Raw genomic sequence first — 26,297 nt, 5'->3', positions numbered from 1 at the left:
GGGCCCTGTAGGAGAGTACCCCCGAGCCAGTCAGGGACCACCCCGCCAGAGAGGGGGGGGGAACCAGGGAGGGCAGAGAGAGTCCCAGGCTAGTCCCCCGAAGTCCCAACCTCCACCTTTCCCGGCACCCCCACCAGCTGTATCCGCCCCCCCCCCTTAGACGGGGGCACCGGGTAACCATCACTTGCTTCCGTTGCCAGAAGCCCGGGCATTACGCCAACGACCCTGAATGCCCCATGGCCCCACGCACCACCCAGGCAGCACCCCCTGCTAGACAGATAGCCAATGTAGCCCTGGGGGAGGAGGTTGAGGAGGCCGAGGAGTGGGAACCCGCCGCTATGGCCCTAGTATCCTTAGGAGATAGAGAGATGGTCCCTGTGAGCCTCCTGCCCTCTAACACAAAGAAATATGGGCAGCTCGTAACGATCAATGGCCACCAAGTAGAAGCCCTCCGTGACACCGGGGCCAGCATCACCGGTGTCCTCAGCCATTTAGTACACGAAGACCAGGTCCTCCCCAACGTCTTTTGCCCTGTCATTTCAGCCGACAACACAGAAAGCCTATGTAAGGTAGCCCTGGTGCCCTTTGGGTGGGGAGGGGTGGTCGGTAAACTGAAGGTTGCAGTGAGAACCTCCCAGCCCGTCGACTGTCTCCTGGGGAACGACCTGGAAAGTTCCCCCTGGGGACAAGTTGAGCGCAAGACCCATCTAGGGATGATGGGCCTCCCTGAGTGGGTGTGCGCCACCACTCGATCCATGGCGGCTCGACTGACCCCCCTGAGGGAAGTCGACGACGCCCGACCCCTGAAGATAGGATGGTCCCAGCCGAGGGTCCCCCCATTACCCCACCAGAAGAGTCGATCGCCAGTGACGAACCCCTGCCTTCCGACTCCACCCCAGTCACCGAGTTAGGCTATCTGCCCGAATTAGCCCAGTGGCGCCACGAGGGGGGCCCCTCCCGAGAAGAGTTCTGCCGAGAGCAGGCTACCTGTCCCTCCCTGGTTGGGCCCCGGCAACAGGCAGAGGCCCAGGCCGCAGGCGACCAGACGGGGATGCACCGGGTGTATTGGGAGAATGACCTCCTGTACAGCGAACAGAAGTCGGTGGAGCTAGGGTCCGGCCGGGTGCTGGTGGTACCCCTACGCTTCCGAAACCTCCTCCTGGGCTTGGCCCATGATGTTCCCCTCGCAGGCCACTTGGGCCAGGACAAAACGTACAGTCGCCTCGTGACCCACTTCTACTGGCCCAGAATGAAAGCAGATGTAGGAACCCACTGCAAGTCCTGTCCCACGTGCCAGGCCAGTGGGAAGAGCGGAGGGAAGAGCAAGGCTCCCCTCCAACCCTTCCCTGTCGTCAGTACCCCTTTTGAGCGGGTCGGGATCGACATTGTAGGGCCCCTGGACCCCCCAACTTCCCAAGGGCACGGGTTCATCCTCGTCCTGGTGGACCATGCCACCCGTTACCCTGAGGCCATCCCCCTGCGCACCGTCACGGCCCCCGTGGTGGGCCGGGCGTTGATGGGAATCTTCTCCCGCATGGGTTTCCCCCGCGAGGTCGTGAGCGATCGCGGTACCAACTTTATCTCCCGATACATGAAGTCCTTATGGCAACAATGCGGGGTGTCCTATAAGTTCAACACCCCGTACCACCCCCAAGGAAACGGCCTGGTAGAGCGGTTTAACCGGACTCTGAAGGGGATGATCGCGGGCCTGGAAGAGCCCCTCCGGCGTAAGTGGGACATCCTGCTCCCCTGCCTCCTATTCGCATACCGCGAAGTTCCCCAGAAATCCTTGGGGTTCAGCCCCTTTGAGTTACTCTACGGGCACCCCGTCAGGGGGCCCCTCAGCCTGGTCAAGGAAGGCTGGGAGGCGGCGCCCCGAGGCCCCCCCCGAGATGTGTTCCGTTACGTCCTGACCCTCCGAAATCAGACTAGAAGGTTCCGAGAGATGGCCGAGGCCAACCTGGAGGCGAGTCAGGAGGAGATGAAGCGCTGGTACGACCAGAACGCCACTCTGGTCGAGTTTCAGCCGGGCCAGCAGGTATGGGTCATGGCCCCCGTGTAACCCTGCGCCCTCCAGGATAAATGGACCGGGCCCTTCAAAGTGGTTGAGCGGAAGAGCCAGGTCACGTACTTGGTGGACGTCCAGTCCCCCCGGGACCCCCTCCGGGTCCTCCACGTGAACCGCCTCAAGTCCCACTTTGTGCGAACGGAGCTGAGCCTCCTACTGGCCACTGATGATGGGTCCGAGGAGGAGTCAGATCCTCTCCCCGATCTCCTGTGCACCAAAGAGAAGGGCGGCTCCGTAGAGGGAGTGAACCTCTCCCCGTATCTCACTCCCCAGCAACGTGAAGATTGCCGCCAGCTCCTAGGGCAGTTTTCGGACCTCTTCTCCCTGGTCCCTAAGGTCACCGACTGGTGTGTCCATGACGTGGATACCGGGGACAGTCCGCCAGTGAGACACCGGGCTTACCGAGTCCCTGATCGGGTCTGGTCCTGTATCCAAGCCGAAGTCTCGAAAATGTTGACCCTAGGCGTGATCGAACCCTCAGACAGCCCCTGGGCCAGCCCGTGGTCCTGGTCCCAAAAGCAGCTGCCCCCGGGGTCGCACCAGAACTCCGCTTCTGCGTGGACTACCGGGGACTCAATGAAGTCACCCGAGCCGATGCCCACCCCATTCCCCGAGCCGACGAGCTCATTGACCGGCTCGGGGCTGCTCGGTTCCTCAGCACCTTCGATCTCACCTGCGGCTACTGGCAAATTGCGCTCACAGAAGGAGCCAAGGAGCGGTCCGCCTTCTCCACCCCGGATGGGCACTATCGCTTTCGCGTGATGCCCTTCGGGATAAAAATGCCCCGGCCACCTTCCAGCGACCGGTAAATAGAGTCCTGGCCGGGCTGGAAAAATTCAGTGCCGCATATCTCGACGATATCGCAGTTTTTAGCTCTGAGTGGAGTGAGCACCTCCAGCACCTTCGGAGGGTGCTGACCGCCCTGCGCCAGGCAGGCCTCACCGTGAAAGCCAGCAAGTGCCAGATTGGGCAAGGTTCGGTAACCTACCTGGGGCACCAGGTCGGAAGCGGGCAGGTCGCCCCTCTACAGCCCAAAATCGACGCCATCCTAGCCTGGGAACCCCCCACTACCCAAACGGAGGTCCGAGCCTTTCTGGGCCTCACGGGCTACTACCGGAGATTCATCCGGAATTACGGCAGCCTGGTCGGTCCCCTCATGGGACTCACGTCCAAAAAGCAGCCCAAGAAGGTGCAATGGTACCCTGCCTGCCAAGAGGCGTTCGAGGCCCTGAATGCGGCCATGTGTACTGCCCCCGTCCTCCAGGCCCCCGACTACTCCAAAGAGTTTGTGGTACAGACTGATGCCTCCGAGCATGGCATCGGGGCAGTCCTCTCCCAGGTAAATGACCAAGGCCTAGACCAGCCCGTAGCCTTCCTTAGCCGAAGGCTATTGCCCAGGGAACAGAGATGGAGCACCATCGAGCGAGAGGCATTCGCCGTAGTCTGGGCCCTCAAGAAACTACGCCCTTACCTGTTCGGCACCCATTTCAAGGTCCAAACCGACCATCGCCCCTTGCGATGGCTCATGCAGATGCGAGGAGAAAACCCCAAGCTACTAGTTCGGTGGTCAATCTCCCTCCAGGGGATGGATTTCACCGTGGAACATCGCCCTGGGACTGACCACGCCAACGCCGATGGCCTCTCCTGGTTCTTCCGTCTCAGCAAAGAGAACCCCCAAGAAGATGGGTAGTTCTCTCCGGCTTTCAGCTGGGGGGGACGCGTGTTAGACCCGGCCCTCGTAACATAGCTAGACCTGACCCCTGCACCTCACACCAGCCCCCAAACCCACGGCCTAGCCGATCCTTCCCACCAGAACTCGCACGCACCCAACCCGGACTTCCCCGTCCGTGGCCTTCCGCCCTTCGGCCACACCGGGCCCGCGTGCCCACTTCATGCACCAAGATGGCCGCCTGGCCTATAGGCGCCACTCCGGCTGGAGGACATCACGCTCCCCTTGGGATGAGAGAGGGAGGAGCAGTTTCTATCACACCTCTGCGCTTCCCTGGGACGGTGGGTTTCGATCGACCTGCCGGCCTCCCCGAGGGCTGGCTCCACGCCTGCTGGGTGTCTGGGACTCCTCCCGACCCGGCCCTGAAAGGATCAAAAGACAATGGCAGGAAACCCCAACAAGCGACCCCCAGGTGACAAGACCCCTGCCTGCACAGACTCCGGACATAAAAGAGGAGTCGCCCTATAACAAGGGGTGCTCTGGGACTGTCCGGCAGATTCGCCTTGGAACACCTGAGCCCTGCTGAGTGACTCGCGGCTCCCTGAAGATCGTAAGACCTCCGAACTTGTGCTTGAGCCCTGCTGAGTGACTCGCGGCTCCCTGAAGATCGTAAGACCTCCGAACTTGTGCTTGAGCCCTGCTGAGTGACTCGCGGCTCCTCGAAGATCGTAAGACCACCGAACTTGTATCCGAGCCCTGCTGAGTGACTCGCGGCTCCCACAGACTCTCTTGGTCCTGCTGGACCCCACGACGACAAGCGTATCCCCCCAGCTCGAGGATTGTGAGCTGTGCGCCGGGTACGCTCCTGCATTTGATCCATATCCCCAAAGACTGTCCCGCTACCTCCTAACCCCCTCCAAGACTCTGGGAGCCCATGCTCTGCTTGTATATATTTGCCTTGCTGATCATAAAGATCCTACCACTCCGATCTGATAAAGATTTGCTCTTAAGAACTCCTCGTGTGGTGTCTCTCTGTCGTGTGGTGCCGAGTGTGCGATCCTAGATACGAGGTTCCTCCCCTGAGGAGTCTCCCGCCAGTGCCCGGCTACGATACCTCGAGGGTGGGTCTCAGGGCAGTCAGGGCCCCCTCCAGGCCCCTCTGAGGTCGCCTTCTAACAATTGGCAGCATCCTCTGCCATGTTCAACATAGCAAAGATGTTAAAATGTGTGCCTATGGGACATGTAGCTGGTGTAGTGATGTTGTTTCACTTTTTTACTCCTCACAGGTAACTGCCTACGAGAAGGATCAGATCTGGAAGCAGATCGTCAGGGCCGTGAGATCGGCGGGGCATCGCAGTCGGCGCCTTTCACAAGTGAGGAAGAGATGGCAAGACATCCGGTGCTGGACCCGGCAGATCGCTCGGGTCCAGCTGCAACTCTCACCTCCACGCCCCCATGGAGGGCGCCGACGCCTGACCCCCCACATGACGCGTGTCCTGGCGGTGGTCTTCCCTGACCTGGATCGGCAGTTACAGGAGAGACTGCAGCAAGGAGGGGGTAGGTACCTGGCTGTTTGTTGTGTTGTGTGTCACCAGCTTTTTGCAGTGCTCTGTAGCCTGGATACACTGCCGTATCAGGTTATAGTCAGCTAATGCCATGCCCACGGATCACTGTGACCACCACAGTCCCTTGAGACACCCAGGCCTCACAATCATGTGTGTCACCCGACAGTTTGGCCATTCTCTGTGTGTTCAGCATAGTTTTTCATCATTGGCATATTTCACTGTGCTCATTTGTACTTATCCAATGTGTGATACATGTGTCCCCTGTACAGGGATACACCATTTGTCTTGTGCATACTCACACTGTGCATTGCCTGTGTGGCTATTCACAAGTATCAGTTACTGGTTCTATGTCACAAAAATGTAATGCCAGACTCAGGAGTTGATGTGTACCTTTGTGACTTTTCGCAGAACATTTTAGTTACCCTGGTTAAGAGGTGTCACTTCTTGATCTGTCTCAATCACATTGTCTCATGTATGGTGGGTTTGTGCGGTAGAGACCTACATGGACTAGTCTGATTACTCCTTGCCAGGTCTGACCTGTGTGTGCAAATTGGCACGGCAGTGAATCACCGTGCAGTGACCCAGTGATGTTGGCGGTGGGGTTATTGTTTGTGTTTTGCAGGATGTGTAATTCTTTTAAGGACATGATTCCTGCTCATGCATTTTTGGCACCTGTGTGTGTTTCTGGTGCAAGGGATTTTGTCTTTGTGTGCGTACATCTGTGTGGACATTCTGCCTTGCCATGAGGGTGTCTCCACAGTACAGCTATGCTATTTTACATCATTTTGCAGGCCCATTATCTTATGCATTGTCTGGGATTTGGGCATGTGTTCCACTCCACATGACAGGCATTGTGTCTTATGTGTGGACAACTGTGTCATCAGGTAACAGATGCCCATGTGCCAACAGACATAATTGACGTAGTTAGTCAGAAAGGATTGTCCCTTGCCAATCCCTACACTCGTAAACAGCTCTCCATGTTTAAAATGCTTGACTTTGAGGTTTTGTGGGTCTGCACAAGAATGTGCCTGCATGACAGATGTCTCAAGAGGAGGTGCACAACAATCCACTTTGACACTTTCATGTAACACACTTGGACATTTTGATAGATGCCACTGTCACAATTAAACGGTTTTGCTGATCATCCATAATCATGTTCCTACAGTGTTCGTGATTTTGTGTACGTCCTTTGATAGTGGAGATACAAAAGTAACGGTGTCAAGTCATCCATAGCTCAGTGGGCACATGTATATGTACTTTCTGCAACACCATTTATTTACAACAGTGGCTTCTTTAGCAAAGCTGCCAGATCCTTCAATGACTGTGTAAATGTGGGTGTGCGCCTCCTTGGGAGGCTTCTTTCATGCAGGCACATGTGTGTACTGTGTACAAATTGGCACATTTGAACATGCTAAACATACCAATTGTGAATAGTCTTGTGAGTACCAAGGGATAAAATAGTTTTTGATTTTGTGTTGCACAGTACTTACAGGTCGCAAGGTGTGTGGACACCTGGAGTATTGAGGTGTGTCATTTGTGCTTGTGTGCACCACTACTGTTTGTTTCAGGGTAACCAAGAGGTGGCATGACTTCATTGTATTGCTGTGCTCACCTGTTCACAGACACTAGCTTCTCAGTGCATTTGTAATGAAAGAATTGGGCTGGTATTTCCTTTTTTTCCCTTGTGTCTAAGTGGCATAGTTGGTCTACCCACTGTGGAGTACAGGGCTTTGATATGTGCGGAGTAGTGTAGCTGTTACTCATGATGCTTTTCCTGATATGCAGTGTGGCCTATTGTTTTTGTACTCATGTGTCAGATGTATACCGGTGACTGATGGTTTGTGTTCCTTCTCCTTGCCCACAGCATCATCCACGGAAACCGAGGGAGACACCTGCACAGACCAGGAGGAGGGACCCAGCACTAGTGCCACCAGTGCTTCGGAGTCTGATGAAGCCAGTGGCACAGAGGGCGTGGAGAGTCAGTCGGAGGACCTGTCTGGTGGCGACACCAACTACAACGCCGACGGGTCCGAGGCTGACCTCATCGAGGAGGCGGAGGCTGCTCCACCAGCTAGCAGCAGGCCACCATCTTTCCCCGCCTCCTCCGTTCCAATCAGCGCTCTCCCAGTAGCTCCGGTCCCTTCTGTCCATGCAGAGCCACTACATGTCTCCTTTGGGCCAGGCACCGCACCCCCTGCCCCTGTCACCCCTGCTGCCCTCAGTGAAGAGTCTGTGGACATCCAGCGGCAGTTGCAGGCTGGGCAGGCATCGGTGCTGCAGGTCCTCCATGGCCACACCAGACTGCTGACACAGATGGTGTCGTTCATGGAGGGCATGTCAGCAACGCTGTCTGGCCAACAACGGCTTCTGCGTTCCATGGACTCTTCCCTGCAGGCAGCAGTGATTCTCCTGCAGTGCTCCGTCCTCCCCCTACCACGGACCCATCCACAATTACCTCTCCCATACCTGTCCCAAGCACACACAGACCTTCACACACACACACCACACCCAGGCAGCACACGACCAATGAAGGGCAAGCGCACACCTCCTGGCACGCACACTCAGGGGGAGTTAGGCACACCCACAGGGTCGGGCACTAAAAGGCAGCCACGCAGCCACAGTGTGAGTCCGCAGGCCTCAAAACCCTCTACCTCCACAACTCCCCTTGGCTCCCCTGCTAAACTGTCCCCCCAGCAGATGTTTCTGGCTGGGCTGGACCTCGCCCACGCTGAGCCACCACCACAGAAGCGGGCGAGGAAGTCCCCGTGCAGGGGAGTTGAGTCCCCTACCACCGCAACCCCTTCCCCCATGAGCGCAGTGCCCCATCCCGCGCCCCCCACACCCTCCCTTGACCCTGGGCAATCCTCTGGTGCAGGGGCTCCCCTGGATGCACTGGCTGCGGTGTGCAGCGCTGAGCTGACCACCACCTTTGGTGCTGCCACCCCCCCTGTGTTGGACAGGTCCACCCCTGCACCCACCACACCTACCCTTCCCCCTCCTGTCCCTGCGGTGCCTGTACCTTCCCCACATGATGCCCCCCCCGGTCAACGAACCTGAGGGTTCCAGTGTGCAGGCAAGCTAGGGGGAGACTCTCTCCCATGTGCCCCCCCCATGGACTTATGATCAGGACTTGCCATTGGCATTTGTAAATAGTGTGTTTTATTGATTCTTTTGTTTATGCTGAATAAAGCATTCATTTTTCCTTGGGACACTATTGCATTGCAGGTAATTCATGTTGGTGGTGAGGCTCCAGGATTTGGGGTTGTGGGAATGTGTTATGGTTCTGAGAAATGTTTTAGGCTGATGGTCATGAGGTTGACCATGGTGTCTACGTGCCATCACAGTGTCTCAGCAAATAATCATTGTTAGTGTGTGTTAATTTGGATTGGAGACATTGTCCCAAGGAGTGTTCCTTCCTCTGTGGCACCTGACATCTTCCCTGCAAAGAGTTGCACAATTCTTGTGCTGACCTGTGTCTACATTTCCTTTGTTGGTGACGGATCCCTTCAACTATGGCCATGCCCGCTCACCAATGTCTCCGGCTGCATCGTCTGTGCCATCCTTGCTAGTCACTGTACTTGTGTATTGAGTATGTCGAAATGCATTCATTGAGAAATTCTCCCTTTTCAGCACTATGCATGTGTGTAATCCCGGCCTAGCGCACACATGGTACTTGTTATGCAGGGTATTTGGGCACCTGACTCACAATTGTGTGCATTGTATCTGTGGGAATTCCACCCTACTCCTTCCATGAGAGACAACATCTTGGTGGCTGGCCCAGCACATGTACATTCCTATCAGTCCTGGGATGTGCATGACAGTGTGTGTTCCCTTTGGCTCTCTTATTTTGGTGGGCATTTACATGACTATACAGTCTTGTGTCCTGATCTCAGGGTGTGTATTGTGCTGCATCTACCATGGGTGGGTATGCATGTGTTATTCGTCCTCACACCCACATGTGGTGTGTCATGCATTGGGGGAAAGACATCCATCTTCCTGGGAGTGGGACCCTGCTGTCAGTGATGTGTTGTTACGGCACTATCATCATAGTCCAAACTTAGGGATACGTACATGCACACATGGAGTTGTGTGCATCTGATAAGGATGTACACCCACCCATGTCTCTGGGCACTGCTGGTATTCCTCTGCACCCACCCCCATGTCTCTGGGCACTGCTGGTATTCCTCTGCACCCACCCCCATGTCTCTGGGCACTGATGGTATTCCTCTGCACCCACCCCCATGTCTCTGGGCACTGATGGTATTCCTCTGCACCCACACCCATGTCTCTGGGCACTGCTGGTATTCTTCTGCACCCACACCCATGTCTCTGGGCACTGCTGGTAGTGATATGCACCCAACCCCATGTCGCTGGGCACTGCTGGTATTCCTCTGCACCCACCCCCATGTCTCTGGGCACTGCTGGTATTCCTCTGCACCCACACCCATGTCTCTGGGCACTGCTGGTAGTGATATGCACCCACCCCCATGTCTCTGGGCACTGCTGGTATTCCTCTGCATCCACCCCCATGTCTCTGGGCACTGATGGTATTCCTCTGCACCCACACCCATGTCTCTGGGCACTGCTGGTATTCCTCTGCACCCACCCCCATGTCTCTGGGCACCGATGGTATTCCTCTGCACCCACATCCATGTCTCTGGGCACTGCTGGTAGTCCTCTGCACCCACACCCATGTCTCTGGGCACTGCTGGTAGTGATATGCACCCACCCCCATGTCTCTGGCACTGATGGTATTCCTCTGCACCCACCCCCATGTCTCTGGGCACTGCTGGTATTCCTCTGCACCGACCCATGTCTCTGGGCACTGCTGGTAGTGATATGCACCCACCCCCATGTCTCTGGGCACTGCTGGTATTCCTCTGCACCCACCCCCATGTCTCTGGGCACTGATGGTATTCCTCTGCACCCACACCCATGTCTCTGGGCACTGCTGGCATTCCTCTGCACCCGCCCCCATGTCTCTGGGCACTGATGGTATTCCTCTGCACCCACACCCATGTCTCTGGGCACTGCTGGTAGTCCTCTGCACCCACACCCATGTCTCTGGGCACTGCTGGTAGTGATATGCACCCACCCCCATGTCTCTGGCACTGATGGTATTCCTCTGCACCCACCCCCATGTCTCTGGGCACTGCTGGTATTCCTCTGCACCCACACCCATGTCTCTGGGCACTGCTGGTATTCCTCTGCACCCACCCCCATGTCTCTGGGCACTGCTGGTAGTGATATGCACCCACCCCCATGTCTCTGGGCACTGCTGGCATTCCTCTGCACCCACCCCCATGTCTGTGGGCACTGCTGGTAGTGATATGCACCCACACCCATGTCTGTGGGCACTGCTGGTATTCCTCTGCACCCACCCCCATGTCTCTGGGCATTGCTGGTAGTGATATGCACCCACCCCCATGTCTGTGGGCACTGCTGGTATTCCTCTGCACCCACCCCATGTCTGTGGGCACTGCTGGTAGTGATATGCACCCACCCCCATGTCTCTGGGCACTGCTGGTAGTCCTCTGCACCCACACCCATGTCTCTGGGCACTGCTGGTAGTGATATGCACCCACCCCCATGTCTCTGGCACTGATGGTATTCCTCTGCACCCACCCCCATGTCTCTGGGCACTGCTGGTATTCCTCTGCACCCACACCCATGTCTCTGGGCACTGCTGGTATTCCTCTGCACCCACCCCCATGTCTCTGGGCACAGCTGGTATTCCTTTGCACCCACCCCATGTCTCTGGGCACTGATGGTATTCCTCTGCACCCACACCCATGTCTCTGGGCACTGCTGGTATTCCTTTGCACCCACACCCATGTCTCTGGGCACTGCTGGTAGTGATATGCACCCACCCCCATGTCTCTGGGCACTGCTGGTAGTGATATGCACCCACCCCCATGTCTCTGGGCACTGCTGGTATTCCTCTGCACCCACCCCCATGTCTCTGGGCACTGCTGGTATTCCTCTGCATCCACCCCCATGTCTCTGGGCACTGCTGTTTGTGATATGCACCCACCCCCATGTCTCTGGGCACTGCTGGTATTCCTCTGCACCCACCCCCATGTCTCTGGGCACTGCTGGCATTCCTCTGCACCCACCCCCATGTCTCTGGGTACTGCTGGTATTGATATGCACACACCCCCATGTGTGTGGGCACTGATGGTATTCCTCTGCACCCAAACCCATGCATCTGGGCACTGCTGCTATTCCTCTGCACCCACCAGAGCCACCCAGCCACCCCCTCTCCCACCCACCCAACAACCCCCTTGGTGCAGTACACTGCTGTCCGGGACATGCACACACCCCAATATGTGTGTAACATGCTTTACCAGGCCGTAACGCAACATTCGTGGCATGTGTACGCATTGTACCACAAATGTAGTGCTGGCGTAGGAGTACGCATGGTACGGCCCGTACCCACGCCCACAGAGCGGGGGTACGGGCCATACCAGGCGTCCCCCTATGGACCATACACACGCACTCAGAGCAGGTGTACAGGCCTTACAGGGGACGTAGGTGGACGCTTGGTATGGCCCGTACCCCCGCTCTGAGGGCGTGTGTGTGGTCTGTAGGGGGGACGCCTGGTATGGCCCGTACCCCCGCTCTGTGGGCGTGGGTACGGGCCGTACCACGCGTTCCCCTGAGGCTCATGTACAGCCCATACCCACGCCCTCAGGGCGGGGGTACGGGCCATACCACACGTCCACCTATTTCCCCTGTAAGGCCCATACACCCGCTCTGTGGGCGTGGGTACGGGCCGTACCACAAGTTCCCCTAAGGCCCCTGTACGGCCCGTACCCACGCCCACAGAGCGTGGGTACGGGCCGTATGACTATTGTATTGTGGCCTTAGGGGTACGCATCCACGTCCACTTCCGTTGTTGCCAGACGCTGAGATTGGTGGCCACGCCCCCCGAAGTGACCAGACCCTGGAGGTGATGTATGTCCCGATAATTTATAGTAGGTTTTGATTGAGGTATGGGGTATGTTTCCTGCCCCTCACCCCCCTTGACCCCTGGGTGTGGTTCTGACCTTCTGCGGCGTCTGAGTCATGCTCGTTGCACCAGGTCGTAGGCTATGAGGGCCGGGATGACATGTAGAATGGGGTCCATGGCTGTCCGTCGCGTACCGGGGTTCCTTTTTCGCGTCGGACTCAGTTTCCCGAGAGTTTTTTGCTCTCGTAAAAAAATAGCTGTACGGAGTGACGTACGGACGGATCGTACTTGCTGGTCCGTAGAACGCTGCCTGACTCCGTCCGGACATCGCGTACGCGCTGTCCCGGATCAGACTTGTATGTATTTTTTCACCGTACGGTCTTTGGTACGATTTGTACGGAAATGGTATTTCTGTGCGAATCGTACTTGCTGGCCTGTACGGTGAAAATCCCGGGTACGAGTCATATGGAGAATACGCTCCGTACGACCATTCGTACCCGGGTTTTACAGGATCGGAATTGGCACCTTAATGTATATGTGTAACTTATTTTACATTATATATATTAGTTATAATTTTAAACATTTTAAAATATTTGTATCTATGTTTATTTTAATTATATGTAATATTTACTTTATTTTACATTATTGTTGTAACTTTAAAAAAAACCTATATTCTTAATAAAGATATTTTTGACATCGATATTATTTTTGGGGTATTTTTGTACTAATGTAGATAGGATGTCGATATTCTTGACTTCTATATTTTTGCGTCGATATTTCTGTAGGTTGATTTTCTGTCTCTCGATATTCTGTCAGTGAATCGGGGTTTCTGGGCTGGGCAGTGATACGCCTGAGGTCACACACTGTGTCATTAAGTCTCTCTCCTTTCTGTGAAGGGTTGAGGTTTCTGGGCTGGGCAGTGATACATCTAAAAATCACACAGTGTTTCATTAATTCTCTCTCCTCTCTCTGCAGTGTTGGGGTCTCTGGGCTGGTCAGTGATACATCTGAGGTCGCACAGTGTGCCACTAAGTCTCTCTCCTCTCTTTGAAGTGCTGAGGTCTCTGGGTTGGACAGTGATATCTCTGAAGTCACAGTGTGTCATTAACTCTCTCTGTCCTGTCTCTGCAGTGCTGGGGTCTCTGGGCTGGGCAGTGATGCGCCTAAGGTCACACAGTGTGTCATTTAGGGGGCTATTAGGATGGCCACCCAAGCGGTGCTGGGACCGGCCGCCAGTGGTGTGGCGGTCCCGCACCAGCGATTAGGATGCCACCGCGGTGGTGGCATCCTCTATTCCCAGCATTGTGGCGGACGGTGCTCACAGCACCGCCCGCCACAATGCTGGGAATGCACTGTGTTCATTGTCATGCACAAGGTGACAGGCACCGTGAGGTGCCTGCCACCATATCCATGACAATACAGGGGTGTACCATAGGTACCCCCCATGTGCAACCCCCACACCCCCAATACACTGGGGTCCCGCAACGGGCCCCGAAAGCAGACTCCACATGGCTTTCCATTGCGGGGTCTCCGCCATGGAAAGCCATGCACCGCTGCCCATGCTAATATGGATGGTGGTGTCTAGCAGACACCGCCACCATATCTAACCCCTTTTCCACCCGGTCGACTGGTCGACCGGCAGAAAACCGGCGGACGGTCTTTCCGTCTGCCGGGGTCCCCCGTGACATACTAATATGGCAGAAGGGAAATGGGTGGCGGGTGGGGTAGGATGTAGGGTGGATCGCCACCGCCATGCAGGAGGTGGTGATCCACCCTACATCCTAATAGACCCCGAAGTCTCTCTTCTCTCTGTGAAGGGCTGAGGTCTTTGGGCTGGTCAGTGATGCGCCTAAGGCCACACAGTGTCATTAACTCTCTCTGTCCTGTCTCTGCAGTGTTGGGGTCTCTGGGCTGGGCAGTGATGCACCTGAGGTCACACAGTGTGTCATTACGTCTCTCTCTTCTCAGTGAAGGTCTGAGGTCTCTGGGCTGGGCTGGGCAGTGATTTTCCTGAGATCACACAGTGTGTCCTTAACCTGCTCTGTCCTCTCTCTGCAGTGCTGTGGATGTCCTGTGTCTGCAGTGTGTGGGTCTCTGGGCTGGCTAGTGATATCTCTGAGGTCACACAGTGTGTCATTAACTCTCTCTGTCCTGTCTCTGCAGTGCTGGGGTCTCTGGGCTGGGCTGTATGCATCTGAGGTAACCCAGTGTGTCATTAACTCTCTCTGTCCTGTCTCTGCAGTGCTGGGGTCTCTGGGCTGGGCAGTGATGCGCCTGAGGTCACACAGTGTGTCATTATGTCTCTCTCTTCTCAGTGAAGGTCTGAGGTCTCTGGGCTGGGCTGGGCAGTGATTTTCCTGAGGTCACACAGTGTGTCCTTAACCTGCTCTGTCCTCTCTCTGAAGTGCTGTGGATGTCCTGTGTCTGCAGTGTTTGGGTCTCTGGGCTGGGCAGTGATATCTCTGAGGTCACACAGTGTGTCATTAACTCTCTCTGTCCTGTCTCTGCAGTGCTGGAGTCTCTGGGCGGGGCAGTGATGCGCCTGAGGTCACACAGTGTGTCATTACGTCTCTCTCTTCTCAGTGAAGGTCTGAGGTCTCTGGGCTGGGCTGGGCAGTGATTTTCCTGAGGTCACACAGTGTGTCCTTAACCTGGTCTGTCCTCTCTCTGCAGTGCTGTGGATGTCCTGTGTCTGCAGTGTTTGGGTCTCTGGGCTGGGCAGTGATATCTCTGAGGTCACACAGTGTGTCATTAACTCTCTCTGTCCTGTCCCTGGAGTGCTGGGGTCTCTGGGCTGGTTAGTGATACGTCTGAGTTCAAACACTGTGTCACTAAACTTGTCTCCTCTCTGTTAGAAAAGGTAGACGGACCGGGAGGGTCGGCCGGGGTCAGGAGGAGAGGTCTCCGGGGAGAGCCGTCTCCAGCGATCGTACAGATAAGTAACTTCCCTCCCACAGACAGATGCCACACAAGGATAAGGTTCAGTGTTCTTTATAAGCACTTATTTAAGGTACGGTGGAATGATACAAGGAGGTCTGGACTCAGGGGTCCCCTCGATTATAGTCTCGCAAGGTAGGGAAGGGGGTAGCGGGACAGTCTATTTACCAATCAGGTAGTTCGGATGAGATGATGATGAGCTCACAATCCTCGAGCTTGGTGGTACGGGCCGCGGCAGCGCCAGCAGGTCCCGGTGTGGATGGTCGATACAACGGGCCGCGGCAGCGCCAGCAGGTCCCCGGAAGATATACGGTCCGCGGCAGCGCCAGCCGGTCCCGGTGAGGATGGTCGTTACAACGGGCCGCGGCAGCGCCAGCAGGTCCCCGGAAGATATACGGTCCGCGGCAGCGCCAGCAGGTCCCGGTGAGGATGGTCGTTACAGCGGGCCGCGGCAGCGCCAGCAGGTCCCAGGAAGATGAATGTTGCAGAAGGCCGCGGCAGCGCCAGCAGGCAGGACGATGGTTCACAAGAGCGGGCTATGGCAGCGCCAGTAGACCGTCAAGGTTGAATTCACTCGGTGTCTCTCGACTCCAGGATACAACTGCTTTCCTGCTCCGGAGCTGCCTCAGTTATAGGGCTGGTGCCCTTTGATGTCCGGACCCTCGCACTTGGAGGTCGGAGGGCCCGGGATGAAGGTGTCCAGACACCCAGCATGGGGTGGAGCCAGCGCCTGGGGGAGCTGGAGGCGATCGGCACCTGGCGGGGGAAGAGCTCTTGACACTTCGTTCTCCCATTGACCTGCCAAGTGGTCCGCTCACCTCCTGGGTGGATGGTGGTGCCGGGATGTCGGGGCCGGTCAGGCCCGGGGTTAGGGTCGAGGGGAGGCCAGGCGGCCGCGTGGTGCAGGGCCCAAGATGGCGGCTTGACCCGGCCGGGGAAGCCGGTGGGGCTGGACCCCGTGATGAGTAAGGGTCCGAGGGCAAAGGGTCCGTCGGGAGACGGAGTACAGGTGCTTGTCGCGGGGTTATGCCAGGTGGGCCGGAGTCCGGGCCCTGTCGAGCGGGGAGGGAGCAAGTCGTCTGTGAGGCCTGTCCAACATGCGTCCCCCCCAGCTGAAGGCGGGGAGAGTCACCCATCTCCTTGGGGACTCTCTTCGTCGAGGCGGAAAAAGCGGGACAGGCCATCCGCGTTGGCGTGGTCTTGGCCTGGTCGGTGCTCCACGGTGAAGTCCATTCCCTGCAGGGAAATGGACCAGCGCAAGAGTTTTGGGTTCTCCCCCCGCATCTGCATCAGCCATTGCAGGGGTCGATGGTCGGTTTGTACCCGGAAGTGGGCACCGAAGAGATATGGTCGGAGCTTTTTGAGGGCCCACACTACTGCAAATGCCTCCCTCTCGATGGTGCTCCAACGCTGTTCTCGGGCCAGGAGACGTCGACTGATGAAGGCCACCGGCTGGTCATGACCTTCGGGGTTCAACTGAGAGAGGACGGCTCCGATGCCGTGGGCGGAGGCGTCGCTCTGCACCACAAATTCCCGACTGTAATCGGGGGCCTGGAGCACCGGGGCGGTGCACAGGGCGGCCTTCAGCTCCTCGAAGGCCGCTTGACAATCAGGAGTCCAGCTGACCCGCTTCGGTTGATTCTTGGATGTGAGACCCGTGAGGGGCCCCACGATGCTGCCGTAGTCCTTCACGAACCGCCGGTAGTAGCCGGTGAGCCCCAAGAAGGCTCGGACCTCGGTCTGGGTGACGGGGGGCTGCCAGGACTGGATGGCAGCAATCTTAAGTTGTAGTGGGGCCACCAGCCCACTCCCCACTTGGTGCCCAAGGTAGGTCACAGACCCTTGGCCAATCTGGCACTTGCCGGCCTTAATGGTGAGGCCGGCCCGCTGGAGGGCTCGTAGGACCTCTTGGAGGTGACGGAGGTGGTCGGACCAGTGGCGGCTGTATACAGCGATATCGTCCAGGTAGGCAGCGCTGAATTCTTCAAGCCCCGCCAAGACCTGGTTCACAAGGCGTTGGAATGTGGCGGGGGCATTCTTCATGCCAAAGGGCATGACCTTAAATTGATAGTGGCCATCGGGGGTAGAGAAGGCTGACCGTTCCTGAGCCCTGGGTGTGAGGCCGATCTGCCAGTAGCCCGCCGTTAGGTCGAAGATACTAAGGTAGCGGGCGGCCCCCAGCCGGTCGATCAGCTCGTCTGCCCGGGGGATGGGATGAGCGTCGGCCCGGGTGACAGCGTTCAAGCCCCGGTAGTCGACGCAGAATCTCAGTTCAGGCGCGGTGCCGGGGGCAGCGGCTTTGGGAACCAGTACAACCGGACTGGCCCAGGGACTGTCCGAGGGCTCGATGACCCCGATCGTGAGCATCTTGGCCACTTCCTCTTGTATGCAGGCCCGTACCCGATCTGGTACGCGGTAGGCCCGGTGCCGGACAGGGGGACTGTCCCCGGTGTCTACGTCGTGCAAACACCAGGGGGTGACCCCGGGGGTGAGGGAGAACAGGGCAGCGAACTGCAGCAGGAGGTCCCGGCAGTCCTGGCGTTGCTCCGAAGTGAGGGCGTCAGAGAGCCGGACCCCGTCCACGGAGCCGTCCTTCTCCTGAGTCTTCAGGAGATCCGGGAGGGGCTCGGAGTCTTCTTCTGTGCCACTGTCTGTAGCCATCAAGAGGCTCAGTTCGGAGCGCACAAAGTGTGGTTTGAGCCGGTTGGTGTGGAGGACCCGAAGGGGGTTCCGGGAGGACCCCATGTCGATGAGGTAAGTGACGGGGCTTTTGCGCTCGACCACTTTGAAGGGCCCCGTCCACTTATCTTGCAGGGCACATGGTTCGGTGGGGGACATCACCCATACTTGCTGCCCAGGCTCGAATTCAACGGAGGAGGCATTGTCCTCCTGGCTGGCCTCGAGGTTCGCCTTGGCCATCTCCCTGAAGCGCCGGGTCTGGTTTCGTAAGGCCAGGATGTATTTGAAGATGTCTGGAGGGGTCGTTAGGGGGGCCATCTCCCAACCTTCCTTGACTAGGCTGAGGGGCCCCCGCACAGGGTGCCCGTATAGGAGTTCGAAGGGGCTAAAACCGAGGGACTTCTGGGGAACTTCCCGGTAGGCGAAGAGGAGGCACGGGAGTAGTACATCCCACTGGCGACGGAGAGGCTCTTCCAATCCCCCAATCATCCCTTTGAGAGTGCGGTTAAAACGCTCCACTAGTCCGTTCCCTTGGGGGTGATAGGGGGTCGTGCATCTGTAGGTGACCCCGCATTGTTGCCAGAGGGACTTCATGTATTTGGATATGAAATTCGTACCCCGGTCGCTGACGACTTCTCGGGGGAAGCCTACCCGGGAGAAGATCCCCATCAGGGCCCGGCCAACCACCGGAGCGGTCACTGTCCGTAGGGGCACCGCCTCGGGGTAGCGGGTGGCATGGTCCACTAGTACCAAGATGAACCTGTGTCCTTGTGCCGTGCGGGGGTCCAGAGGTCCCACAATGTCTATCCCCACCCTCTCGAACGGGGTGGTGACCACCGGGAAGGGTTGTAGAGGGGCCTTCAGCTTCCGGCCACTCTTCCCGCTGGCTTGGCATGTGGGGCAAGATCGGCAGTGGTTCAGGACGTCATTCCTCATTTTCGGCCAAAAAAAGTGGGTCACCAGGCGACTGTACGTTTTGTCCTGGCCCAGGTGTCCAGCCAGGGGGACATCGTGGGCCAGGTTGAGCAGAAAGTCTCGGAAGCGGAGCGGTACCACCAGAACTCGACCGGCCCCCAGCTCGGCGATTCTTTGCTCGCTGTAGAGCAGGTCGTTATCCCAGTAGACCCAGTGGGTTCCGGGGGTGTCCCCGGCGTTTTGGGTGCTGGCTTGTTGGCGGAGTCCCTCGAGGGAGGGACAGGTCTTTTGTTCCTGGCGGAACTGTTCTTGGGTGGGCCCCCCTTCTTGCCGCCACTGAGCCAGATCCGGAAGGTCCTGGTGTGGCGCGTCTTCTTCGGTAGTCGGGTCCGGTAGGTCGGACTCGCCGTTGTCCCCTACAGGGGCCACCGGGGGCGGAGGTGCTGGCCATTCGGTTTCTTCTGATCGGGGGGCGGCACGGGCGGCCATGGATCGGGTGGTTATGCAGGCCCAGTCCGGGAGGCCCAGCATCCCCAAGTGCTCTCTTCTCTCGACGGTGGCCCACGGGGAACTCTCGAGGTCATTCCCCAGGAGGCAGTCCACGGGGGCATCGTCCCGGACCGTCACCTTCAGTAGGCCGGAGACCCCTCCCCATTCAAACGGGACGCAGGCCATCTTACACATGCTCTCAGAGTTGTCCGCCGAGCGGACGGGGCAGAGAATGTTCGGTAGGATCTGCTCGGGCTTCACCAGGTGACAGCGGACGGCCGTCACGCTGGCGCCGGTGTCACGCAAGGCCTCGGCTCTCTGTCCATTAATGGTCACCCACTGACCGTATTTTCTGGTGTTGGCGGGTAGGGGGGCCCGCGGAACCATGTCTCTTCCCCCTAAGCATGCCAGGACCATGGCGGCCGGTTCCCACCCTTGCTGGGCCGGCTCATACTCTTCGGGTCCCTCCGATGATTGCTCTTCCCCTAGGGCAGCGGCAGCTACCTGGCGGGGCTTGGGTGTTTGGTTTAGCGGGCAGTTCGGATCATTGGCGTAGTGGCCTAGTCGCTGGCACCGGTGGCACGTGACGTTGGCTCGGTACCCAGGCCGCAACGGGGGGTTGCCCCGGCCGGCCGGAGCCGGGGTGCTGGCCACGGGTGTTGCGGGCAAGGCGTCTCTCCCTCGCCCCTGGCCCCCTCCTCCTCCCCGAGGACGGTGCTGGCCTTGGTTGTTTCTGTTCTGTTCGTGTGGCCCCCTCCGGCCCACTCGGGTGCTTTCCCATCGGTCAGCTTCTGCGGCGAGCTGCCGGGGGTCAGTCAGCTTACTGTCGAGTAGGTGCTGCCTGAGCTCGACGAAACAGTTGTTTGACAGGTGCTCCCATACCATAAGGTTGAAGAGTTGTTCGTAGGTGGTGACCTGACTTCCCTTGATCCAACCCTCGAAGGCCCGGCTGAAATAGTTCACGTACTCTACCCAAGTTGTACCTGGGATCCGGGTGCAATCTCTGAACCTCTGGCGGTACATCTCGGGCGTGAGGCCGTAGCGGGTGAGGAGGGCAGCCTTCATGTGGTCGTAGGACGACATTTGGTGATCGGGGAGCTGTAGCAGGGCATCGCGACCCTCGTTGATAAATCTCCCCCAAAGTCCGGCTCCCCAATCACTCCGGTCGATCCGGTGGGAGGTCATTGCGATCTCATAGGCTTTAAACCACTGTTGTATGTCGTCTTCTCGGACATACTCGCGGACCACATCCTTGGGGATGTGAACTTTTTTCTCAATTGGCCCCGGGGTGTGTGGTCGCTCAGGCACCCCCAGTTCCTTATTCTGTTTGCGCAGTTCTATTTCCGCCAGTTGGCGCTCGTGCTCGAGCGTTATTTTTTTCTCTTCCAGCTCTCTCTGTCTCTGCTTTTCCTCTCGTTCCTCTCGAAGCCGCATATGCTCGAGGTTGAGTTTCTGTTCAGCTAACTTGAGTTCCCCATCCATCTTGAGTCGTGCCATCTCTAATTCGTGTAATCTGAATCTGTCTCTTTCTCGTATCTCCTCCTGCGAGAGGCCCGTTCCCCGCTCCTCGGGAGCCGTGGCGTTCCCCTCTGGTGTGATGCTGTTTTGGTCTGGTGTGACGCTGTTTTGGTCGGAGGGTCCTGCGACCCCAGTTTCTGTCCATGACTCAAGAGCGCGCTTTAGATCATCCTTGGTACTCAGGCCGGTGGTAGCAATGCCAAGTTCTATGCAAAATTGTCTCAGTTCGCGGTGGTTGTATTCTTCTAATTTCTCCATTTGGAACTTCTCGGTGGAGCTGCTATCTTTGCTCGACATCGTGCTTTGTCGTGGGGTGAGCTACTCTCTGTACGATTACGCGTTGATTCGGATCGCGCCGCTGGCCACCAATGTTAGAAAAGGTAGACGGACCGGGAGGGTCGGCCGGGGTCAGGAGGAGAGGTCTCCGGGGAGAGCCGTCTCCAGCGATCGTACAGATAAGTAACTTCCCTCCCACAGACAGATGCCACACAAGGATAAGGTTCAGTGTTCTTTATAAGCACTTATTTAAGGTACGGTGGAATGATACAAGGAGGTCTGGACTCAGGGGTCCCCTCGATTATAGTCTCGCAAGGTAGGGAAGGGGGTAGCGGGACAGTCTATTTACCAATCAGGTAGTTCGGATGAGATGATGATGAGCTCACAATCCTCGAGCTTGGTGGTACGGGCCGCGGCAGCGCCAGCAGGTCCCGGTGTGGATGGTCGATACAACGGGCCGCGGCAGCGCCAGCAGGTCCCCGGAAGATATACGGTCCGCGGCAGCGCCAGCCGGTCCCGGTGAGGATGGTCGTTACAACGGGCCGCGGCAGCGCCAGCAGGTCCCCGGAAGATATACGGTCCGCGGCAGCGCCAGCAGGTCCCGGTGAGGATGGTCGTTACAGCGGGCCGCGGCAGCGCCAGCAGGTCCCAGGAAGATGAATGTTGCAGAAGGCCGCGGCAGCGCCAGCAGGCAGGACAATGGTTCACAAGAGCGGGCTATGGCAGCGCCAGTAGACCGTCAAGGTTGAATTCACTCGGTGTCTCTCGACTCCAGGATACAACTGCTTTCCTGCTCCGGAGCTGCCTCAGTTATAGGGCTGGTGCCCTTTGATGTCCGGACCCTCGCACTTGGAGGTCGGAGGGCCCGGGATGAAGGTGTCCAGACACCCAGCAGGGGGTGGAGCCAGCGCCTGGGGGAGCTGGAGGCGATCGGCACCTGGCGGGGGAAGAGCTCTTGACACTTCGTTCTCCCATTGACCTGCCAAGTGGTCCGCTCACCTCCTGGGTGGATGGTGGTGCCGGGATGTCGGGGCCGGTCAGGCCCGGGGTTAGGGTCGAGGGGAGGCCAGGCGGCCGCGTGGTGCAGGGCCCAAGATGGCGGCTTGACCCGGCCGGGGAAGCCGGTGGGGCTGGACCCCGTGATGAGTAAGGGTCCGAGGGCAAAGGGTCCGTCGGGAGACGGAGTACAGGTGCTTGTCGCGGGGTTATGCCAGGTGGGCCGGAGTCCGGGCCCTGTCGAGCGGGGAGGGAGCAAGTCGTCTGTGAGGCCTGTCCAACACTCTCTCTGAAGTACTGAGGTCTCTGGGTTGGACAGTGATATCTCTGAGGTCACACAATGTGTCATTAACTCTTTCTGTCCTTTCTTGGCAGTGCTGGGGTCTCTGGGCTGGGCAGTGATGCGCCTGAGGTCACGCAGTGTGTCATTAACTCTATCCCTCTCTGTGTAGTGTTGGGATCTCTGGGCTGGGCAGTAGTACACCTGAGGTAATACACTGTGTCATTTAGTCTCTCTCCTCTCTGTGAAGGGCTGCGGTCTCTGGGCTGGGTACTGATGTGCCAGAGGTCACACAGTGTGTCATTAACTATCTTCTTCTCTGCAGTGCTGGGGTCTCTCGGCTGGGCAGTGATGCGCCTGAGGTCACACAGTGTGTCATTAACCTGCTCTATCCTCTCTCTGCAGTGCTGGGGTCTCTGGGCTGGGCAGCGATGCGCCTAAGATCACACAGTGTGTCATTAACTCTCTCTCCTCTCTCCCCAGCATTGGTGAGTCTGGATCTAGACACAGCTAGTCCAGCCATGAGCATCTATTCGAAGGGAAGAAGTGTGACATGGACAGACGGAGTGCGTCCCCCCCCATATAGTCCTAAGGCCTTCGAGAACTGCCGCTGTGTGCTGGAGAGGAGGGTGTTCACCTCAGGGAGGCATTACTGGGAGGTGGGCGTGCAGGTGCTGTGGGAGAGGGAGGAGTGGGAGATAAAGCAGAGAGTGATGTTTGCAATTGGGGTCGCACGAGACTCAGTGGAAAGGAAGAAAGTTATTAAGGTGTCTCCTGAGGAGGGGTTCTGGGCTCTGCAGCGGTTGGATGATGGTCATTACAATCCCGCCACCTCCCTGTCCCTCTGTCAGTGCCCCCTGAAACTGGGGCTGTACCTGGACTATGATGGGGGGCTGATGTCCTTCTACAATGCAGACACCTGGGAGCACCTCTACACCTTCAATGACACCTTCCGCGGGGCGCTGCACCCCTTCTTCCAGGTCGAGGACCCACTGATAATCTTGCACCTGGTGTAACACATCAGCCCCCTCTCCCGTCTACTCACAGAGGAGCTCATCCCCTACTTTTGGCCCACTGTCCCTGGTGTAATAGAGCCTCCCAATAACATAGCAACCGCCCCCCGCCTTCCCAATTCACTGGGGGCTGCACCCCTGCTTCTTACTCTGGTCAAGACAGACCTTCCCCCCACCTCTGGCTTCTCTTCGGGGGCTCCAGCCTTACTTTCACCTACTGATGAACCTCTGAGGGGAAGGGAGGAAACTGCAGCCCCCTCGTAACAGGTTGCACTCCATTACCTCAACATCAGGGAGACCGCGGCCTGCGCCCAGCGCGGAGGGGTGGGAGGGCATTGGCAGATGGTGGGTGAGTGGCGGAGTGGGTTTACTTGGGTGGGGTGGACAGCTGGATGGACTGGGGTGAGCTCGACGGCCTCCATAGCTGCCAGGTGTCGAGTTTGGATATGTGTGACATTTCCATGTTTGCACTCTGCAAGGAGTGACATTTCGTGGCCTGATGGGTTCCATTTTGAGCGACCCTTTCTTTATAAGGCACTCATTTACTGAGCCCCAGCATAAGAAGGCGAACCCGGGATGGCTGCAGTTATCCTCAACACCATGTATCGTAGCCCCTACCATGTCCCCCAGGCGAGCACCTCTTCCATGCCCCCTGCCAGGATGGGGCCCCCAGAGCCTCTGGGGGCTGCACTGACACCCTCACAGCTCTGACAAACCCCCCACCCCCGCAAGCACTGGCCCCCACCCGCTTGCATGTGTGACAACCACAGTCCCTGACGGTGTTGTGTGTCACCGCTTTGGAGGCTCTTGATGGAGCCCAGATTTCACCTATAAGATTTATGTATTACTATATGACAAAAAGCGGCTTTAAATTTCAGACACAAACAGCTTTTTAAAAAATGGGACGCAGAGTTTTGGTGCCAGGGAAAACATGAATGAGGCCCGCTCAGATGCTTAATGAATCATGTAGAACCATGCTCAATTAATTAATCATGTTTGTTTAATTGTGTTTATTTTAGATTTAACTGTAGAATGTACGTTTAGTTTGGAAAATGTGTTTTGAACTTTCAAAGTAGCATACATTTGTGCTGAATAACACGAGTTTTACAGTGTAGAAAGGCTGAATTTGCTTTGGCAGGCTCAGCTCACTGCGGGCGGCCCTTCGGCCTTGAGATACAAAAGGAAAGCTTTACTTCCTGTTCCTCTCATCTCATGACCTTTCTTATAATTTATCCCTCCTGTTTCTGTCTCTTCATGAAAAGACCTTGATTGTAGTATACTTTTATCTCCATGCAGTTTGTTTAAACAAAGCTTTATTCACTTCATCACATAGGGAGAAAACTGAAAAGCACACATTTTTCTTCTTGTTTATTATAATATGTATTCTCTGTTTCCGTATGAGTAATACTTTTTGTTGGAGAAAATGTAATTGTTTTCAGGATGTGAAATCATTTAGCACAAGCCTCAAATGTGTTAAGAACTTGCCTGATTGATGACGTGTCCAGTCAGCCCATGGGGTGTCGATGTGTTTTGAAGCTCCTATTGGACAAGCTACAAAGACCAAGTCACGTGTATTTTTGATAGAAATATTGGTTACCAGCTGAGAGGTGTAGGCTTTTGCTCATATTTTTTTTAGCAGGACGCGAGGCAGAACACACAGTTTTTTTTAAAGTTCTGCGAAGAGAGAAAAAGGAGGGGCTCATTCATGAGCAGCTTCTGTGTCAGACACAGAGAGGCAGAGAGGAACAGAGAGAACCAGCTGAAGAGGAACAGGACAGGTTTAGATGCTAAAACTCCAAGTTTTATGCTTTGACTAACTGGCTTTGCAAAGATTTATTTGTCTAATGCATTTATTTCTCTTTGTTCGAGATTTTTGCCAATTATTAATTATTATTGAGCCTTGCAAAACTCACTCTAGAATTATATTTTGTTAGAACTCTTTAAGAGTTATGACTGACATAGAAATAGGTTTTCCTTCCTTTATGGAGTGCTTTGTATTAATTTTATTTTTTCCTATTTTTCAATTCTGTAACCTGATTGATATTTGACTAATGAATAAAGAGTCAGAGAACTTTGACTTTTGATTAGAAAATAAAACCCTTTAAAACTACTCACAACTCTCATTATTGCCTTAAATATTATTTGCATTTGATTGTTCATGTTTATGCAAAGTGTCCTGATGGTGATCACACGGTGGCTAAGGTCCATCCCCATTAAGCGGTAAACAAGAGGTAATGATGTTTTGCACTGAGAAATTACCATGAAATTACCGCTCCATCACTCTCAATAAACAAAGGTGACTGTTGTATATATGTGCTTGCTTGGTGATGCCTATCTAATCTACTTACAACAGTGACCTTGAAATGTCACCCAGTGTCACTTGACCTGTCCACAGCCCTTTCCTGTCTGCAGGGAGCCGTGAAGAGCTGGCACGAGAGAGTGTCACGTGTAACCTATTGGAAGTATATCATCATGTCTAATCACCTTATCAATACTACTGACCCATTCTCCTTCGTACACTGGTCCATGTCTGGAAGGCAGATAAGTCCCCCTGTGCCGCATGTTCCAGTACGGTGTGGGTTTGTTTTGAAGAATAAAATTAGTTTTAAACCTTGTTTCCTTTCTGGAGCCTAATTTCAACAGGGAGGTGGAGCGGAGGGGGAGCTATGTCTATGTATGTGTCTATGTATATGTGTGTGTGTGTGTATATATATATATATATATATATATATATATATTTCTCACTCCTTTCTCCAATCGGTTCCCAGTTTTTCCATGAAAAAGGCACGAACTCCACTTTATCAGCGCATATTTCTTTATTCCTTTGTTAGTGCATAGCCGCCATAACGCTTTTCAAACCTCTCGGGTCCTTTATCACATGACATACCATAGTTTTCTCCCATTATTTAAAGTGCTAGTTGCTCATATTTACATAGTAAA

General features: G+C 56.1%; 1 protein-coding gene across 1 annotated transcript in view; it reads left to right on the top strand.

The window, feature by feature from the left end:
* Positions 1–25,467, top strand: part of LOC146799916 (butyrophilin subfamily 1 member A1-like) — a 207,717-nt gene extending 182,250 nt beyond the window's left edge. The window contains exon 5 of the mRNA XM_085620848.1: positions 22,828–25,467. Within this exon, the coding sequence (XP_085476974.1) occupies positions 22,828–23,360 (533 nt within the window). The 3' untranslated portion in view covers positions 23,361–25,467. The remainder of the gene's footprint in view (positions 1–22,827) is intronic.
* The last annotated feature ends 830 nt before the right edge of the window (positions 25,468–26,297 follow it).

The sequence above is a fragment of the Triturus cristatus genome, chromosome 8 (genome assembly GCF_964204655.1).
Source record: "Triturus cristatus chromosome 8, aTriCri1.1, whole genome shotgun sequence".
Lineage (NCBI taxonomy): Eukaryota > Metazoa > Chordata > Amphibia > Caudata > Salamandridae > Triturus > Triturus cristatus.
Note: the sequence above shows the minus strand (reverse complement) of the source record. Positions and strands in the feature narration are given on the sequence as shown.